The sequence below is a fragment of the Babylonia areolata genome, chromosome 27, assembly GCF_041734735.1.
Source record: "Babylonia areolata isolate BAREFJ2019XMU chromosome 27, ASM4173473v1, whole genome shotgun sequence".
Classification (NCBI taxonomy): domain Eukaryota; kingdom Metazoa; phylum Mollusca; class Gastropoda; order Neogastropoda; family Buccinidae; genus Babylonia; species Babylonia areolata.
This window is the reverse complement of record NC_134902.1, coordinates 7,671,951-7,693,346: the sequence shown is the minus strand read 5'-3', so window position 1 is coordinate 7,693,346 and position 21,396 is coordinate 7,671,951. Positions and strand designations below refer to the sequence as shown.

Sequence of the window (21,396 nt, the reverse complement as noted above, 5' to 3'; positions counted from 1 at the left end):
AACACAGGTGCAAAGAAACAGCATCAGCGATGGTTGCCAAGAAGTATCGCAATCTATTCTAAATGAAAAATGTTTGGAATTGTATCACATGTACAGGAAGATGCAAAGGTCAAAATGACATTTTTCTGTAATAGCAACATCGTGCTTCCTTCACATTATATCTAAATTATATAATAATAACCAAAAATTTTAAAAGGCTACAGAAGGGTCCAGACATGAGAAACAGGCGGGTACAAAAGTGAAGGGTACCTGCCTTGGAATATTGTGCTTTTGCTTTTTTTTTTAAAACGGAATTTATCACCACACATTCACACACCATTTTTTAACTAACAAAAACAAAACATTCGGCAGACATGAATGTCGATATATTACTACATTGAGTTTACAAATGAATGCATATTTACAACAGTATGAAAACACACACACACACACACACACACACTAAAAAATAAATAGATTTAAAAAACATGGCAATATCTCTCTCCACCCCACCTGTCTTAAGTCTTCTGTTCTGACCTAAGATGCTGCGTCAGCACAAAGTGGTAGAGCTGAAAGGAAGGTGAAGCTAGCAACGTGAAGAAAAACTAATGGAACGTAAAACTTTACAATACAAACGTAATTATGTAGTTAAGATTGATTCAGTCTCTCAATGAGTAACAAAATGAAGAATAAGTAACTAAAAAGCAGCAAAATGACGGAAAAGAACTCGGCATCAATCCCCCCTCCCCAATCCCCCCCCCTCCTACCCCACCCCCCCCACTCCTCTCCCCCCTCCCCCCGCCTCCCCCCCTTAAGATATACACAGTTAATGTCATTCAGATACATGTATACAAACAAAGAAACACCGAACAACAACACTAACAACAAGAAAGGTTCCTGACTAAGTCAGAAGTATCAGTATCAGTATCAGTAGTTCAAGGAGGCGTCACTGTGTTCGGACAAATCCATATACGCTACACCATATCTGCCAAGCAGATGCCTGACCAGCAGCGTAACCCAACGCGCTTAGTCAGGCCTTGAGGAAGAAAAAAAGATAACAACAACAATAATAATAATAATAAATAAATAAATAAATAAATAAATAGAGATAAAATAAAAAGACAATAATGATGATAAATAAGCAAATAAATGTAAAACACACACACACACACACACACACACACACACACACACACATGCATAACAGATATGCAACAAACATGCAGTTTCACGGACATGAAAACATAAACAAATACACATAAACGTACACGAGCCCCGACACACACACACACACACACACACACACACACCATCTCCCGAATTACCCACAGGAGAGAGGGAAAAGTAGCTTATAACCAACTAGGGACACAAAGCCGAATGTCAAAAGAACAAGCATTCTTTCTGGAAACATAACAATAGAATAAGCGTTCTCTCTGAAAAACATGACAATGAAACAAGTGTTCTTTCTGAAACCGTAACATAACAGCGACTGTACAAACGTGGAAACATAATAGAATAAGCGTTCTCTCTGAAAACATGACAATGAAACAAGTGTTCTTTCTGAAACCGTAACATAACAGCCACTGTTTCGTACAAACTTGAAATGAAATGCTCCCCACCTTTATGAACAGTTTTCAAGACATTGGTACTTTGAGCCAACAACAGGCCTCTACCAGTCTCTTTACGTCACGAAATGCACGTGCTCAGATGGATCATCAGGGTCTTATGGTTTGGGTTGGTCAGGATTCGTGTAGGGATGTGACTGTAGACGTCCGAAATCTGCACTTGGCACTGGTTAGGATGGAGAGCTCCAATGTGGCTGTAGTTGTCCGTGCCCTGTACCCCCACAGGACTGTAGGCGTTCGCCTTGTGGTGTGGGTTGTGTGATGCAGCGTGGGCTGTTGCTGTCCACACCCCGTGCTGTGAGGTGGCTGTAGCTGTCTTGCTGCGGGTGGCCGTCATCCCTCCCTGCCCTCACACACCCCTCGCTGACGTCATGACGGGTCTGATGTCCCATGGGGGTCAGTTGCCCGACTGGAAAGTCGTTGGCTTCAGAATAGATGTTGGAAAGGTGCCTGTCCTCTGTAAGTGACAACAACCCAAAGAGCAAAGAAGCTGTTGTTACCTTTCTAAAATAAAATGTGAAAACAATAGAATGATCAAGAATGATTGCCAACCCGTTCTATTCTTCACAGAAAACAAAAGGTCAATAGAAAGCGCATGGAAAGACCTGGAAAGTTGTTCTCGGCACTCACAGTATCGTGCTGCCTAACGATAAATATATCATATTTGTTTTTATCAAATTTGATTGTTATACTTTTCCGTCGTCCATATCGCCTAAAGTTTTGCTTGTGTTTCTTTCAAACCACCTCCAAACTGGCGGGGCATGGTTTCCACAGCTCACGGACAAAAGAAGACCTGTTCGTATGGGAAATGTTTATAATAATGGGACATGTTTATGATAATGGGACATGTTTATGATAATGGGCTTGGTCCGCAGGTCTCACCGAAGAAGAGCGGAGAGAGCGAGAAGATCAATTAAAGCTGAGGACGTCCCTGTGGTGGTATGGAGTACGATAGAGTGTCAAGTGATATAGTGTAGTTTGGTGTGAATTTGTATACCACAGTTGTGCGATGTGGTGTCAGGTTACATGGCCCGCAACATGAATCCACCACTGACTGTGTGCACTTACAGTGGGTACAGCCACCCCATAGACTGAAATGACTTACAATGCTGACTTTGCACTGACCTCTGACTGGAGTCGCTGGGTGTGTGGGAGCAGCATCAGGAATCCTGAGGAAAGAGATACACCTTTCAGCTTCACTTCACACACAGCTTGAAGAAGGTGTTCGTTTCTTGGTGTGTGTTCCACTGTGTCTTAAATATCAGTGAAACACACACACACACACACACACACACACACACACCTACACACGCACACACACACACACACACACACACACAGAGAGAGAAGGATACCTATCTATCTATCTTACATCTTTTGAAGACCAGAGACCATTTTGATTTCGAAGGGACAGAATCATTTGTTGTGTCGAGTTTCGTCCCCTGTGTTGTGGCCTATCGCGGTAAGTGAAGTTGAACGACCGACAAGAAACCCTTGAGGCCAAGTTGCTCAGGGCTGGAGTCTTGGTCGCTGTGTCTGAGAGGGGCCGGGTGAGTCCTGGATGTCTGCCCAGGTATGAGTTCCGCCTGGAGTTCCGTGGGGGAGTCCTGGTCAGCTTTCGCCCGAATGTTATGTTTTTATTGACGTTTTCATGGAGATGCAAACAGGACTGGTGAACTTCTTTGGATGTAGGGAATAAAGGGGGACGTGGGGGAGAGGCGGAGGGGGTGGGGGGGGGGGTTAGAATCTAATGTGTTCGGGCACAGACACAGGGGGAGGTTTGTATAGAGTAGCCTTTACTTGGATCTGCAAAAGAGATACTGTCCACCGCTAGCAGAGCAAATCATAAACAGGTACAACACGATAGCCGATGAAAACAGGGGAAAGTCATACAACAAATTGCTCTCTCCCTTTGACACAAATCAAATCCACAGTACTAAACGTACTTAACTACTCGAAGCTTACTCAGCTTTAGCTTATATACAAGACATTTTATTGTTTTAATGTTTGCATATGTCGAACAGTGAATTTCCGTTAAAAAAAAAAAAAGTCTGCAGTCTCGAGTCCTGAGAACATAACATAAGTGGTGTCTTCTTGATCATTTAGTGGGTGGAAGAGAGGAACAGGGGGGCGGGGGGGGGGGGGGCGCTGTAGGTGGTGAAATATGTGATTGGTCCACAGAGGGGAAACTGCCGTCGTATCAGGCATGACGAATGATTGTCTCCAACCCCATCAAACACTGTTTATTATTTATTCATTTATTTGTTTGTTTCCTTATTTATTCATTTATTTATCTATTTGTTTACTCATTTATTTATGAAAACATTTTGTACGTGTTTCAATCATGAGAAGAATTGTTTACGAACACATGTTTTCCTCTACTGTCATGTTGTTACTCTCTCTCTCTGTCTCTCTGTCTCTCTCTCTCTCTCACAGACACACACACACTTCCATCTAATACCACTTAAAGTGGAAGACGTTAAACTGAAGACTACTACTACTACTACTACACCACACACACACACACACACACACACACACACACACCAAAAGCAAAGGAAAGGAAACCTTCAGTATTCTCCTTACCCTCGTTTCTTTCCTCTCCTCCAGCAGATGACCCCACAGACGACAATGGCGATGACGAGGACGGCCGCTGTCCCTCCCCCAGCGATGACTGCCACTGACGGGCCCTCACGGGACGGGGGGTCTGTGTCAGAGTCTGTGTCAGTATCAGAGTCTGTGTCAGAGTCTGTATCAGAGTCTGTGTCAGTGTCAGAGTCTGTGTCAGTGTCAGAGTCTGTGTCAGAGTCTGTATCAGTGTCAGAGTCTGTATCAGTGTCAGAGTCTGTGTCAGAGTCAGTGTCAGTGTCAGAGTCTGTGTCAGTGTCAGAGTCTGTGTATCAGGAGATGTTTCTTACAAGCAGGAGAAAAGAGAGAAGAAGAAGGAAGAGAAGTAGAAAAAGGAGGAGGGGGAAAAGCAGAACAAGAAGGGGGAGAAGAAGAAGAAGAAGGGGGTGGAAAAGTGGAAGGAGAAGAAGAGAAGAAGGAGAATAAAGAGGAGGAGGAGAGGAAGAAGACGAAAAACCGATTCTTATGTGGATCAACAATTCAAATGCTATGGCGTTCCGCAAGTCCGTCTTCCCTGTTCTGTCAGAAACAAACACGACTAATGTGGTCTTGTTTGATTTTTGGGTTTTTTGGGTTTTGTAGAGTAAGTAATATTCGGCTGTGTACATCTACACACACGAGCTCACTTGCATACCGATGATCACCCGCGAACGCACGCACATAAATACACAATTACAAAAATGTGGGCACACATGTAAATAGGCAAATCTCTCTCAGTTGAATAAGCGCCGATTTCGCAATCAAAAATTAATTCGAATCACAGATACCCAACATAAAACTTAAGCACACACGTTCATGCATGCATGCTGGCACGCGTGCATAGGAAAACACACGCTCTGACACACACAGAAGTGTGGAAAGACAGACAGACAGACAGAGAAGAAAACTGGAGGCAGACAGACAGACAGACAGACAGAGACCTTCACGGATGAAAGCGTCAGGGGGCTGTGGTTCACACAAGGCTGCTGTCCTGTTTAACTGCACGTTATTCAGACCAACAGGATCTGTTGTGCGTTTGGCCTTGATCTTGACCTGCCATTCATGATCATGATCAGAATAATCATAATGAAAATTATGATTCTGATTACAACGATAAGTATCAGTATCAGTATCTAAGCGTACATACATAAATAAATAAATAATAATTATGATGAAGAAAAAAAGATACTAGTAATGAAAATAATGATAAAATAATAATAATAATAAATAAATAATTAAATAAATAAGACAACAATGATGACAAATAAGCAAATAAATATAAAACATGAAGACACACATTCACACATACACCCACACATGCATAACAGATATGCCCCCAAAACGCAGTTTCATAGATATGAAAGCACAGTCAAATACATATAAACGTACATGAGCTCCAACACACACACACACACACACACACACACACACACACACACACAAATTTCCCTGCACCTCCTCTACCCCCTCCTCCACACACTCGGAGTTTCTAGTCTATGTATCGCAGCTTCCACGGCACACACACACACACACACACACACACACACACACACAAACACGCACACGCACACACACACACACACACTCACACACACAGATGAACACTTACTTGTACAAGCACTCACACACACGTCCATATCTCCCACCACCAACCCCACTCACATATATACAAAGATATATATATAATATATACGTTCCAATATCCTGATGCTCCCACAGTGTAGGCATGCATACACTCATATACCTCATCCTCTATCTCACCTCCTCCCTGCACCCCCACCTCCCCCTCACACACACACACACACACACACACACACACATGCACAGAACTCTCCTGACACTTGTGTACACTTACACTCTCACGCATGCACAAACGCACTCAAAAAACATAGACCCACACATACACACAAACACACACATACACACACGCGCAGAGGCTGCCACTGATTGGCCGCAAGAGGGATGGGAAAAGATCTCTGATGCCAAGAATGTGGCGTCTAGTGTGTTGCTCAGTCTACTGTATTTGGAAAAGCCCACAGAGACTGTGTTCCGTTTTGAAGAAATTTGCACAATGTTGGTTTGGAAATGATGCCGATATTTGTTTGATTTGCAAAGCATCGTGCTCTACCTTTCATGTTAGACTTACGGCCGCTCCGGCTCTCTGCTTTTATTTCTTTGAGGCGATCGATGGTGTGATGGCCTTGTACCTGTTCTTTTTGATATTCTTTGACTTTTCTGAGGATTTCCGATTTTCCTAGATGTAGGCCGCTCGTTGGTGTTGCGTTACCAGCAAGTCTGTCAGCTCGCTCATTTCCCTTAACTCCTGCATGTCCAGGGCAGTATGACCATGTGAGTTTTTTTATCTGAAAGTTGCGCATTGCCTTATGCCACTCTGGGCTTCCCATTCCGTTTTCAATTTTCTGTACGAGGTTCACTGAGTCTGTTAGAATCATGGCATGTTGGTTTCCGGGCGTATGGATGGACGATAGCCACTGGAGGGCATGTGTCACAGCTTCAACTTCCATCGTTAGGCTGGAGGTTGTGACTTTGTAGGCAGCATTCTCTTCCCTAACTGTTTTTCCATTTTGTTTCGCAGTGAATCCCCAACCGGACTGGTCTTTGGTGACTGAGCCATCTATGTATATGATGATGGCCACTTCTTTACTGTTTTCTTCTATGAGTAGCTTCACTTCCGCATCAGTTTTGCCCTCTGGCCATTCCCGACAATGTCTTCCTAGAGTGGGTGAAATGGCTGTGTTGAATAGATGGTTGAGGTTTTCGGGGTTTTTCTCCCATTCTTTTGTTTCTTTCAGGTCTTGTAGTCGGCATACTAGCTGGATTGTGTCTTCTGCTTGCCCCATCCATGATCTTCCTCGCCCTAGACGGCTGCCTTTTGGTTCTTTGACTGCGTCATGCAGTGGGTTTTGAGGGTTTTCTAATGCTTTGAAGTAGGTCTTGACCTGTTCTAACTTGTTTCTGGCCTGCACTGAAGGAAGGTCAAGCAGGTATCGCATGGTTTCTGTGGGCGTGTCTTTTGTTGTTCCAAGGATCAGCCTCATAGCTTCATTTTGTACTCTTTCTAATTTTAGGAGGTTGCTTTGAGACGGTGTTGTTAGCCCAAGTCCGTAGTCAATCACACTGAGGACGAGTGATTGGTATAGCAGGAAGAGGTGGCGTTGTTCAATACCTTTGGTTGCCATTGCCTTTAAGACTGAAAGGCCTTTTTTGCATTTGAGAACAGTATTTTCCGTATGTTTTCTGAAGGTCAGCATCCTGTCGAAGTGTATTCCTAGGTAGCGTAGGCATTCAGTTTTCTCGATCTGAGTCCCATCGAATGACACAGAAGGTGGTGCTTTGCTCGCGGTTCTGTTGTTGAGGGTGCACAGCAACGTTTGGGCTTTCGCTGGATTGATGGAAGATCCTGTGTCTTTGCACCATTGAGCAATATTGTTTAGTTGTTTCTGGACGGCTTTGGTTCTTTCCTGAGCATCTTTCGAAGTTTTGAAGACCAGGCCATCATCCGCAAGAGTAAGCACCCGAGCTATTCCATTGTTGTTTAAGTCTGCAAGGCCCTTCGTGTAGACATTGTAGAGGACAGGAGAGAGGGGAGACCCTTGTGGCAGTCCCATGGATAGTTTAAAAGGTGCAGACATCCAATCTCCGAGGCGTAGGACGACGGTTCTTTCCTGAAGCGCTGCTGCTATCCATCTTGTCAGTGTCAAACTTACTCCATACCTTAGTAGCAGCTCCATGAGGTGTGCAAACTGGACTTTATTGTAGGCATCTTCAAGGTCGATTGCTACCGCTAGTGTTTCTTCTTTCCTTTGAAATCCTTCATACACCTCATATGCAAAAGCAGCTGCATTTTCCCAAGTGGACTTGCCTGTTCTGTAACCACCTTGATTTGAAGGGAGAATGTGCCTGTGTTCAAGATCCCTTGCAATTTTCCTGGCTATCATGCGTTCCATGAGCTTTCCAGCGATGTTTTGCATGGTTAGGATCCGGTAGCCGCTTACCTGATGATGGTCCTTTCCTGGTTTTGGTATGGGTTTTAAGAAGCTGTGTGTCCAGTCCTCCGGCACATGTCCATTGTGGAAACTGTTTTGATATAGATTGAAAAGTTTGCTTCTGTCTTCTTCCGATAGTTCCTTGATGTCCGAGTAGCGAACTTTGTCTGGGCCAGGGGCAGATTCTTTCTTGCATTTAGCTATTGCTTCATTTAGATCATCTATTGTCAAGTCATCATCAGGTCCAGTCTGCATAAGGGTTTGGTTTAACTCCTCAACATATTTCTTTTTCTCATCTAAGTTTCTTTGATCGCTCTGTTGTATGAAACGTTTGAGCAGGGCGGATCCTTTTTCTTCGTTTGTCTTAAGCTTGGTTCCGTCAGTGTCTACCATGTCTGGGGTTGTTGTTGTGCACGTTTTCCCTTCCATGCGACGATAAAATTGCCAGAACTCTGTCAATGTTGAGTCATAACTGAGTGCCTCGCAAAACTGTTTCCACTTGTCATTTTTGGCCTCTTGAGCAATGGTTTCAAACTGTTTAGTTTTTTCTTTCATTTTTGTTTCAATATCTTTGTCTGGAGATGGTTTTGTTCTTTCTTTTTGCCAAAGTTTGACAGCCGCATGTTTTTCTATCCAGGCTCTCTCTGTGTCGGTATTCCACCATGGGGGCTGAATAGTTTGCATCCTGTTCAGTGCCGTTCTTTTGTTTCTTCTGCGTCTTAATTTTTCGATGACGGTTGTCTCTTTGGTTTCATACTGAAATGGATCACGCGGTTTCATGCAGCGTTTATCTGACAGTTTCTGTAGACTGAAAACTACCGGGAGGTGGTCACTGCCTTGGTGTGGAAGCGTCTCTGCATTCATTTCTGCTCTGAATTTTGGAGATGTTTGAGCGATGTCGATCACACTGTCACTGTCCCCTTGTCTTGTTCCAAGGCGAGTTGGGGATGTGGTTGTTAATGGGCTAAGAAGAATTTCCCCTATCATTCCTTCAAGTGCGAGTCCTTGTGGGTTGGTGTTCCGCTGGTCCCATAGCTTCGATCTTGCATTGAGGTCTCCACAGATAATGACTGAGTCTCCAAGTTCGTTCTCTATTTCCTCTAAAAAGGCCCAATCCTCTTTTGTTGTGCAGGTTCCTGGGTGAACATAGGCATTGATGAGCACGATGCTTTTGTGAATTCCGTCAGGTTTTTCGAGACGCACCCCCACTAGTTCACATGAGTTGCTACACCATTTCTCTAGATTTATGGTGGAAACTTTGTTTTTTTAGGTTTTTGTTCAGTATGATTGCTACTCCTCTTCCTTCATTCCTTTGAAAGACTGTGAAATTCTCAAAATGTATTGGTCTGTCTGCACTTGTCCTGGTCTCTTGGAGACATAAAATGTCAAAATCATATGCCAATTTCTCAATTCTTGAGATTCTCATTCTCGCGCTGGAACAATTCCAACTGCCGATTCTAAAGAATTTCTTTGACAGCCGCTCTGCTTTTGTCATTCTGCTACCTAAGCACAATCTTTTCCCACCTCTTTTGCCACGCCTGTTTTGGGGTTTTGGGGATCTGAATTTATGTCTCGTGCTATGCAGCTGATCCCCGAGGTGCACGCGAGACAGGGTTTTGTAAGTATCCATAGAAGGGTGTTCTATGTGGTGAGGGAAAAGTTCGGTCGCCCTGACAGAGCCTCTTATCAGGGAAGGGCAATGGATGTCCATCTGTGTGGAGTCCGTCAGCCTGGTGTCGCCCTAAGGCCAGACTGCATACAGTTAGTGACTGTTTAACCCAAAAGCCATTCATCCCATTGGTACTGTATGAAAGCCGTGGGATTGGGGATTTTTGTCAGGTTGTCTCCTCTTAGCCAGTGGAAGGGTACATCTGGGTATTGTTGCGTAGATTTTATTTTGCAGAAAAATACAGGTCCTTCTCTAATATTAAAATAATAGTTTTGAGCCCTCTCAATAATTTACTAATAATTCAAACATTAAACAATAACGCCATGACAAATTATTAATCAAATTACAACGATAATAGTTATGACAATGACGACGACAACGACTACGATGATGGTGGTGGTGGAAATGATAATTCATTGAGGATAGAGATAATTTTCTGCTTGTCTCTGCTGGTAAATATCACGTTCACACCAATGGATACCCAGCTGTCTATACAGATGTCCAGAAATGAAGTGTTTGACACGTGCCTTCCCACACTGAGGCACACAATTACTTCACCTTACAATCAATTCATTGCTGCTCTAGTAATAAATATGCGTGGTAAGCAATTGTGGGATAAATAAACAATTTGATTAAATCAGATTATGGTGCTTAGAACCTTGCCGAGCACTAAGGCCATCTTAAGGCTATCGGCACGTTAGTATCTACTTCCAGTAAATGAATAATTGGATGAATAAGTAAGTAAATTACCACTAAATAAATACAGAATGAATAAAGAATTAATGCGATGAACAATGAAATGAATAAAATGAAGAAACCTATTAACAAATAATAAAAATACCCATCAATCAATAAACAACCGTAATCCGAATCATAGTCATCTTTTTGTGCTATGCCTCTCTCGTTTCTTTGTTCTGTAACGATAGCACTTCTATTTTTTCTTTGTTAAGTGCCAATAGCATTCCCATCGTTTTTGTTCGGGAATTATAACACCCCCCTTACCCCCATCGTTTCTTTGTTCTGTAATGAAAACATCTCCCTCGTTTCTTTGTTCTGTAATGACAATCCCTCCCTGATAACACAAACCTCACACACCCCCGTACAAAATACACGGGTCAGCGGAGACACGGAAGGAGCAGACAGACAGAAGGAACACCACTGACACACTGTGCTGTCCCTTCACTGGCCAGCCCCACACTCACTCTGAAAGCAGACTCGGACACTATGGGAATCTGGCCGTTTTCGAACTCAGACCTTTTGCTAAAGAGTCTGGATCTGTAAACCTGCCAAAGGGGTCTCTCGTTGTTGGCCACATCCACCAGGGACACGCTCAGAGACCTGTCGCCATCACGGGGCAGGGAGAACTTGAAGGACAGACAGGCGGGGCGTGACGTGGAGAGTGCTGGTGGAAGGAGGGGGGTGGTCAGCTGACTGCGGTCGCCCTTTCCCTCAACTGGGGATGAGAAGTCAGAACAGTGTCAGTGGCCGTTTTGTTGTGTTGGTTTCACCCCTTCTCTCTAAATAAATACATAAAAATAAACAAACACAGGGACGTATATACTATACGTGTATGTGTGTGTGCGTTTGTGTGTGTGTGTGGGTGTGGGTGTGAATGTGTGTGTGTGCGCAGGCGTGCGTGCACATGTGTGTGTGTGTGTGTGTGTGTGTGTGTGTGTGTGTGTGTGTGTGTGAGTAATGATTATTGGGAATGTACAGATGCTTCTCTGATGTTTTCACAACTAAGAACAAAAACACAATTAATACTTTTTGTATGATTTGAACACGGGGCATACCAAATGAAAGTATCTAATCTTTTAGGCCTGTTTTTAAACCGTCGAATAGTCAAACAAGAACCGCTCAACCTTTAATTTAGTGTACAATTTCTTAATCTGTATGATTTCCCATTCTGCAAGACAAGATGTTCTGAAAACATTAATCTTTCGACAACATCAAGTACATTGACTCCAAGACTGATGAATAAAGAGACTGAAGTTGATGGTAGACAGACACAACTTAGACTTTACTCGAGTGGGACATGTGCATCGTCACATACAGATCCAAGTACACAGATCAATGAACAACACAGTGAGACTGGGAGAGAGAGAGGGGAGGGTGGTGGTGGAAAGAGACAGACAGACAGACATATAGGGTAATGTAGAAAGAAAGGAGGAGAAGGGGGCAGAGAGAAAAAGAGAGAGACATACACACAGACAGAGAAAAGAGACAGAGAAAAGGAGAAAGACTGAGACTGAGGTGATTTATTCCTATCGGCTGCAGCCCCTTAGAAGAGGGATATACAGTAAATCTCACCAGCTGGGACGATCCTTGCGAGATTTCACCTTTCTTAAAGCTAATAATACAGTCTCGTCTTTTGTCATAACCATCATCACATATACCCTCATTTTCATAGTCCCTATATACTAACTGATTATGATAGTCAACATTTCGATCAAGAAGCTCCCTGAAGTGCTGAAACATGTTTCTACTCTAATACCATCCACAGGTTGAGTTCTTTTCCTTGGAAGTTTGTGCACACAAATCCAAAATTCTTTTTGACTTTTTATAGATTGAAGTAATCGACTAATAGGGCATTGTTTATGTTCCTTCTGTTTTTTTCTCCAAAGATGCATATATTCTCTCCTACCATCAGAGAGACGGACAGACAGACAAGACAGACAGACAGACTGTCACAAACGGAGGCTAACACACAAACAAACAGGCAGACACACAGACTGATACAGATATTCCATACCAATTTTAAATTGGCTGAACCTCCACTGATCCACGTGCTGCCAGCTGCATTCTGCATGTCCTTTGTTTTCTATGAATTTCGCCCAGTCTGAAACACCACACAACACAGGCACTATTAATTTATTCATGTATTAACCCAGTTAGTTAATCTTTTGTTTGTTTTTTAATGTATCACTTTATTTAGTTCTTTTTTTCCTTTCATTTTTGACTCACTAAACAAAGTGAGTCTGTTACAATTCGGTGTTCAATTGTTTCTGTGTGTGTGTGTGTCTATGTGTGTGTGTGTCTGTGTGTTTGTGGTATACTTTAACACATTGCCATTTTCTCTATAAAAAAACAACAACTTTGTCTGCCAATACCAAATTTGGCTTAAACATACTTGGAAAAATTTCTCAGTCATATCAATAAAAGGTTGTACGTCTCCCGAATTTCCGGATCATTTACGCTTTATTTCGTTGAGGCCCGTTCCGGATTCCGAAAACATTATATTACCGCTTCCCAGTTGCCGGAACGTAGGCTGTGTGTGGTAAGAAGACGCCATGACCTCGTTTTTTCTGGTTCGCAATTAAAAGAAAAGAAACACAAATTCTGGACAGAACGCATACAGTGACACTCACAACACTATTGACGTGTTCACTGCATATGAATATTCTGGACACTGAATCAACTAAAATGAACACAAAAGAAAAATCAAATTGACGTTTCACTGAGTTTCAGTCAGCCTTGTCTAGACTGGTCTGTGCAGATCTTGACAAAACATGTTGCAGAGTATCTTGCGAGATGGCAACGTCTCATTTACCGCCAAATTAGAATATCTTAAACAATCATCGACGTGTTTACTGCATATGAATGTTTTAAAGTGGATACAGAATTAAGCTTAACTGGAATGAACTTAAAGAGAAATTGAATGGACGGTGTCGTAGTTTCTCGGTGAGTGTAACTACTGAAGCTTGTCGGACACGGATCTCTGCAGATGTAGAGAAAACGGCCACGTATTCCAAAATGGCATGATTTAAACGGCGTTATCACTTCGATTTACCGTTGTCTATTTATCACGCTAAAAGAACATGCTCAAACAGTAATTTTTGAACGTCATTGTTTGAGCCAAGTTAGTGCTGTGTAAAAAACTACTTGTTCTCGACCCAAACATGCATGGTTCGAATCTGCTTTTATGCCTTTAAAAAAAAAAATGTTTTAACGCGAAGTTTTATATAATTATAACAAATACAGAAAAAAACAAAATATTTTTTAACGTTTTTTTTTATAATTTGTTTTTTATCATTATTACTTCCTTCAGTGTGTATCACAAGTGAGTCTTGAAGGCCTTGCCTCTTGTTTCTTGCATGATCCCATTTTCAAAGCAGAGTAAGCAAAATCGATAAAAAGTTGATAAAATATAAATTTACGACAGATAACCTAGATTACTATTACATGACAACAGCAACAACAGTAGCAACAATAACAAGAATGATAATAATGATAATTTACAAAAATAGTAATTGTATAATGATTTACAATTACATATTTAATAAAATCTTTGTTGTTGCGAAATAGTTTATGGTTATTACAATTCTCTCTCTCTCTCTCTCTCTCTCTGGTGAACGAAGATCGTTTTATGTATATATTTGCTTATGTATATGGCTATATCTGTGCATATTTTTCACTTATTTTCGTGCATGTAGTGTATGTGTACATCCATATGTTATGTATGTGTGTGAGTATGCCTGCATTCCTTTTTCTCTCATCTTTATTATGTATTTTCCTTTTCGCCCTGGGGGCTGGATGTGAAGAAGCATACATGCTGATTCCACTTCCCTCGTCAAACCAATTCGTTGTTATCGACATGTGTGTGTGTCTGTTTCTGTGTCTGTGTAATTGTGCTGGCATGACAAACAGACAGACAGACAGACGGAGGACAAACCCATGGTGTATACCTATGGAACAGCAACCTGGGTCAACGGACAGGAAGTGGATGCGGACTGTTCCTCCGTCTTGTCCTTGAGGAGTGAAAGCACGAAACACAACCTGAAACACAGTGCATCCTGCATTGTACTGTGCTGTAGCTGCCATTTCCTGTCACTTCCTGTTGTATGGGGTCGTGTCGTTTTCACCCTGTAAAGGTATTCTATTGTGCTTTTGTGTGTCTTGTTGTGCTTGTATTGTTTTGTTATAGTGCACAACAACATACGTTCCGCTGCGTTTCATTGAGATGCGTTGTGTTCCCTCTCGCTAACGTTTGCATTGCATTGCCTTTCGCTGAACTGCACTCCACAGTTAGAACCTGAAGTAAAGTAGTCGTTGATGATATCGGATCCAATGAAAAAGATGGATGCGCATTTGAAAAAAGAAGAAGATGCACACACACACACACACACACACATATATATATATATATATATATATATATATAACCCAGAACAAAGGAAGAATGTACAGTAAATGTTGCCAGTGTTTTATCAACAGTGACAGCAACAAGTCACACAACACTTCCTCCTTCCTATCAGTTTGCTGACAGTCAGACAGGGAGCAGTGAATCCAACCCAGCTGCTGTGTGAAAAGGTCAAATGAAAGCTGTTGGTACCCACCTTTTAAGGACATTCTACAACTGTTTCTTTGTTCATTTTTTGTACCAGTGTGGACGCTATGCATCAATAGCTTGAAGCTGTGTGGCTCTGCACCAATGGGAACATCAGCTACCGTGGGTTTTTGCTTTTTTTTGTTTGTTTGTTTTTTTTACTGCATGACACAGCTCCAGGCTCCAAGCTTCATTTAACCCTGCTTCGAATAACATAAATTGCTCTGTCATAATGAAACAAGGAAGAACGTTTTTCGAACATACAGCATTTTGGTTTTCGGTCAGGCTGCACATTTATGTGTCCTTTCTTTTTGATGTGACAGAATCATGTGAGTTGGTATTGAACAGTTGTTGATGCTCTCTGTGCTTTTCTCGTGTGCTGCCAAGACAATGTGAGGGGGGCAGACGCAAGCGCATGACTCGTATCTCTTTGCTGTCCAAGTGGTTTTGAGAAGACAAAAAAGATCAGGATTGTTGTGTACATATAAAGGGCCTGGTTTAGGGAATAGATCTTACCACATAATATTCCGTGAGTGACTGTGTAACTAGTGTGTGTTCGTGTTATATATATATATATATATAGAGAGAGAGAGAGAGAGAGAGAGAGAGAGAGTGTGTGTGTGTGTGTGTGTGTGTAAGTGTGTGTGAATGTAATAACATATTTTTTTAACAAATAGTAAAGAGTGGTAACTCTCCATTCACAGGGTACACAACTTCAAGTCAGTGCTGCTTACGCTACCGATTCAGCTAGCACACAGGTAAATGAAAGGTACATTGGAACAAACTCAGTCATTTCCTCAAAAAAGGAAGCACCTGTGTGCTAGCTGAATCGGTAGTGTAAGCAGCACTGACTTGAAGTTGTGTACCTTGTGAATGGAGAGAGTTACCACTCTTTACTATTTGTTAATCATTTCATCTCCTGGCCTCATTGTTTGTTAATTTCCCTTTGTAATAACATACCCTTCAAATCAAAGGAACATGCAATTACGCACCAACCTTCCCAGCCCCAATAGGGATGTGCAGATGATGTGTCTGAGGTTCAGAAGCTGAAGGCAGTGTTTCCAAAAGGCACAGTCCACCAGAAGTATCAAACATGACGTCCATCTGTGCTGGGTGCTGGATGTCAGAGATGACGGTGAGACAGGAAGGGGAGGACACATCCAGCAGTGGAGATTCCAGGACAGATGGTGTGTCTGGTACCACAGTGACTTGTGCATAACCTGTAGTATACAGTCTCATTACCATCCTTAATGTTGTTGTTGTTGTCTTTATTCAATACAGAGTGAGAATTGATAGACGGATGGATAGTTTAAGTGACATGCAGGCACACAGACAGACATATATGCGGGCAGAGAGATCGGACAAAGTGAAAGTGCCAAACCATAACAACACGGTTATGATGAGTACCTATCTCCCGGCGGCCCAAATAAGAGAGAGAGAGAGAGACAGGGAGAGAGAGAGAGTTCCCACCAGTCAGGAAGCCGCCGGTAACTCACTTCCTCCACAAACCTTTCCGTTTTTCAAGCGTCGATTGACCTCGCGTCGTGAGCCTTTCTTGTAACTGTGCACACACTATGACAATCACAGGCCACGACACATACACAGGGCGTGTGGGTTTTCAGGCAGAAGAAGAGTTGCCACTGTGTTCGGCAACGTGAGTCACACTAAAATGGTCCAGTCATAAGTGTGAGAGCTTTGTCCATTTCAGCCAGATAGGCAGAGATTCTATTGTTTCTTTCATTCTGTATTCACGTAGAAACCAACCAACGTTCTGTACAGACGCAGTAAAGCAGAAAAAAAAACCTGCTCCCACCCATCCCCATTTCTCAACCAGTTAACTGATTTGACCATGCACCTACAAAACGCACGCGCCCATTTCTGTTTCAGTAAATGCCACTGGTAAATAGGAGGCACTGACACACAACGCAACAAGTCATGATAAAAAGAATATAACGACACATTTCTCCTTGCTAGTAACTCCACAAAAGAAACTGACGTGTTCTTCACCAGAACTGTTTCCTGCATTTTCGTACAGAACAAATTTCGCTTTCCAACTTTCAATTCGGGCACGTTGACGACTTAAACAGATATGATACCATGAAAACTTTTTTTCCTGCAATCAAACCAAACAAGCTACGAACAAACAAAACCATGTCTGTCACATTATGGTGTTTCTCCATTTCATGTCTGTAATTTACCGTGTTTGAAAAGGCTGATGTTAACGTGAGGTTCTGTTTGATCAATTAAACATGTTTACATAGCAGTCTTTCCCAGTATTTTCATTATCGTGTGTGTCTGGTTGTGTCCGAGACACAAAGTGAGCACTGACCATGAACTGTGGATGTCACAGACACAAAGTGAGCACTGACCATGAACTGTGGATGTCAGACACAAAGTGAGCACTGACCATGAACTGTGGATGTCAGACACAAAGTGAGCACTGACCATGAACTGTGGATGTCACAGACACAAAGTGAGCACTGACCATGAACTGTGGATGTCAGACACAAAGTGAGCACTGACCATGAACTGTGGATGTCAGACACAAAGTGAGCACTGACCATGAACTGTGTCACAGACACAAAGTGAGCACTGACCATGAACTGTGGATGTCACAGACACAAAGTGAGCACTGACCATGAACTGTGGATGTCACAGACACAAAGTGAGCACTGACCATGAACTGTGGATGTCACAGACACAAAGTGAGCACTGACCATGAAGTGTGGATGTCAGACACAAAGTGAACACTGACCATGAACTGTGGATGTCACAGACACAAAGTGAGCACTGACCATGAACTGTGGATGTCACAGACACAAAGTGAGCACTGACCATGAAGTGTGGATGTCACAGACACAAAGTGAGCACTGATCATGAACTGTGGATGTCACAGACACAAAGTGAGCACTGACCATGAACTGTGGATGTCAGACACAAAGTGAGCACTGACCATGAACTGTGGATGTCAGACACAAAGTGAGCACTGACCATGAACTGTGGATGTCCAGCCCAGGGCGCCGCGACATGACCGTGATGTGTAGCGACACAGGTCTCTGTGAAAGTCACACCTGGCCTCGCTCACCGGTAATGGCGATCCCTCTGAAAGGAAAATATATTATATTCGTTATTATCATTATCATTACTTATACCACGTCTATCTTCCTTCGCTCAGAGACCAAACTATCTAAGCACTCTTCTATAAACAGTCATCTGCGCAAGAGGTTGCCTAACTGAATAAAGTCGACTGAGTGCTGCCTGTAGGTGCTCGTCATTCGTTTCGTGTGGCATACAGTCAGTCTTCTGTCAGGCGTGCGCGCACGCGCGCGCGCGCACACACACACACACACACACACACACACACACACACACACTCACTTACACACACACACACACATGTATGTTAGAGAGGAGGTTTTTCTTCAGAACGTTTCCATACATTATTCTTTACCTCCCCTCTCTCTCTCTCTCTCTCTCTCTCTCGTCACTTTATAAGTACACTAGTTCTGAGAAACGTTACTCGTGACATCTACGCACGAACAAACAAAAATATATGAATAAAACATCCAAGTCATGTCTGTTTCCGGCTTTAAAACAATAGAAAACGTTTTATTATTTACTGACATGACTGATTACGAACAATCTGCGTGGAGAAAGATGATTGTTATACCTATCCTGACACAAACACAGATTCAGACACAGACACTGGCATAGATTTAGACATTGACATTGACAGACATAGACATAGATGTCGATATAGACATATGCATACACACACACACACACACACACACACACACACACACACATACACACACACACAAATAGAAAAAGAAAAGTTTAGGAAGACAGACAAGCAAACAGACCAATTGACATACAGCGAACATTACTGAGGGAATGATGTTGTGTTTTTTCCTGTCTCGGCACTATCGCTTTAGATTTATTTTTCACTGAAAGGCCCTTTTACACAAAACAGAGAAATCAGTAAGTGAATAAATCATCCAATCAATTTATTTAGTCAAAAAATTAGCGAAACAATCCCTTTTAACAAGGAGGCCATGATTCAACTGATAAAAATCACGACAGTCCAAAGCAAAACAAGTGGGGTGGAGAAGACGGGATGGTGGAGGGACATGGAGGATGGTGGAAAAAGCTGGAAGATTGTGGAAGAAAATGGAGGTTGGTGGAGGAAGAGGGGTGATGGTGGAGGATGGTGAAGGACAATGGAGAACGGTAGACAATGGCAGAGGATACAATACAATTCAATACAATACAACATAACACAATACAACACAACACAACACAATACAACACAATATAATACAATACAATACAATGCAATACAATACAACACAACACAACACAATACAACACAACACAATACAATACAACACAATACAATATAATACAATACAATACAATGCAATACAATTCAATACAATACAATACAATAAAATACAATACAATACAATACAATACAATACAGCTGACCAGTCCATCAGTCCAGGAATGGACATGATGTCAGGTGGTCAGAGAGAGGACTGCAGTGTCACATGTTGTGCTTACCTGTGTCTCGTTGTGTGGCCTCACACTTTGAAAGTGAACTGTCAACACACACACACACACACACACACGGTTAAGAAACACACACACACACACACACACACACACACACACACACACACACACACACACACGAACACACACACATACACACACGAACACACACACACACACACACACACACACACACACACACACACACACACGAACACACACACACATACACACACACACGAACACACACACACACACGGTTAAGAAACACACACACACACACACACACACACACACACACACACACACACACACATACACACACGAACACACGAACACACACATACACACACACTCCCCCACACAGAGGTAAAAATAAAGGAAAGGGAAAGTGGGCCTGGGAGTCAGAGGTTGGAAAATAATCAAAACGAAAGAACTGTGATGTTGAAGTATGTGTTTAGGTGCTAGTGCTATCCACTGAAAAGAAGACACAAGTACCCCCTCGCCCCCCCCCCCCCCACCCCCCTCCCCCACCCCCATCCCCATTTCTCTCTCACTCTCTCCCAGCACACAGAAGATGTACAGAATGGGGAAGAACGGTACCTGCCGTGTTCCAGAAGACACACATCCTCCTGTCTGTTCGTGCATACTCCAGAGATGACAGCCAGTGTCAGCAGGACACAGTAAGTGTACACCCTCCCCATGTCTGGTCCACACAGGATGGTCACTGGTGCTGTCAGTCCAACTGAAATCTGACCAACACACGAGAGATGGGTGAGTACATCAAGCAACGAGCACGTGACCAACAAAGGAAACGAACGAATGAGTATCACAACAGGATATGATTGAACTGAGGGAAGAAACGACAGGAAAATGACGGAGACAGTCAGCTCCGCTCGTACAGGCGACAAACAAACACTTGTCATAAAACATTATCACAGAGAGAGAGAGAGCGACGAACAAACATTTGTCATGAATGATTACATGGAAAAATATTAAATATGCAGTCAAATGTATTCCACAACTAGTGATTGTACTTAAAAGCTCATGCACATGGCAAACAAACCTTTTTAAGAATAAGAAAATAAGTTATATAGTAACTATGATCATGAATCATGATCACGTAGTATCCATATTTTTACACGTTCTTTACAATCAGTTCCATTAATACAGGCATTCAATATAATCATGTTCAGCCCACTTACATTTCCTCTGTCAACGTGTGCTGTTGTTCTGTGATGGTCACGTCTCCAGCTACACAGCCACTGACACCCAGGACGACAGTGACGATGTTACCTTGTTCTGGCTTCACGGTCAGACACGTGACTCCACCGGCACACGCACATTCAGGCTGTGACGTCAGACTGAAACGCAGTGCAACGAAACAGGATGTACCACTTTGTTGTACAGTAAAGCTCTGTGGGATGCACAATGACTTTCACATGGTGACTGTTTCGTGGAGTCATGTCCGCTGATTCCTCCACGGTGTTGGCTCTGTGTGTGTGTGTGTGTGTGTGTGTGTGTGTGTTTGTGTGAGTGTGTCCGTGGGTCCTAACTTGCAGTGAACACCCCTCACTTTCTCTCCTCCACCCTTCCCATCCTGTCCCTGGTTCATGCACTGTGGAA

The 21,396-nt window shown here is 42.8% G+C and overlaps 1 protein-coding gene across 2 annotated transcripts in view; it reads right to left on the bottom strand.

The window, feature by feature from the left end:
- The window catches only part of LOC143301133 (uncharacterized), a 112,418-nt gene extending 91,312 nt beyond the window's left edge, over window positions 1-21,106 (bottom strand). The window contains exons 1-8 of one of the 2 annotated variants that reach the window (XM_076615198.1): window positions 20,976-21,106; window positions 20,374-20,522; window positions 19,780-19,817; window positions 18,205-18,315; window positions 16,210-16,433; window positions 14,573-14,663; window positions 12,640-12,726; window positions 11,090-11,340 (exon numbers count right to left, since the gene is read on the bottom strand). In XM_076615198.1, the coding sequence (XP_076471313.1) occupies window positions 11,090-11,340; window positions 12,640-12,726; window positions 14,573-14,663; window positions 16,210-16,433; window positions 18,205-18,315; window positions 19,780-19,817; window positions 20,374-20,474 (903 nt within the window). In that variant the 5' untranslated portion in view covers window positions 20,475-20,522; window positions 20,976-21,106. The remainder of the gene's footprint in view (window positions 1-11,089; window positions 11,341-12,639; window positions 12,727-14,572; window positions 14,664-16,209; window positions 16,434-18,204; window positions 18,316-19,779; window positions 19,818-20,373; window positions 20,523-20,975) is intronic. The other variant, XM_076615199.1, reaches the window with a different exon arrangement.
- Between the last annotated feature and the right edge of the window lie 290 nt (window positions 21,107-21,396).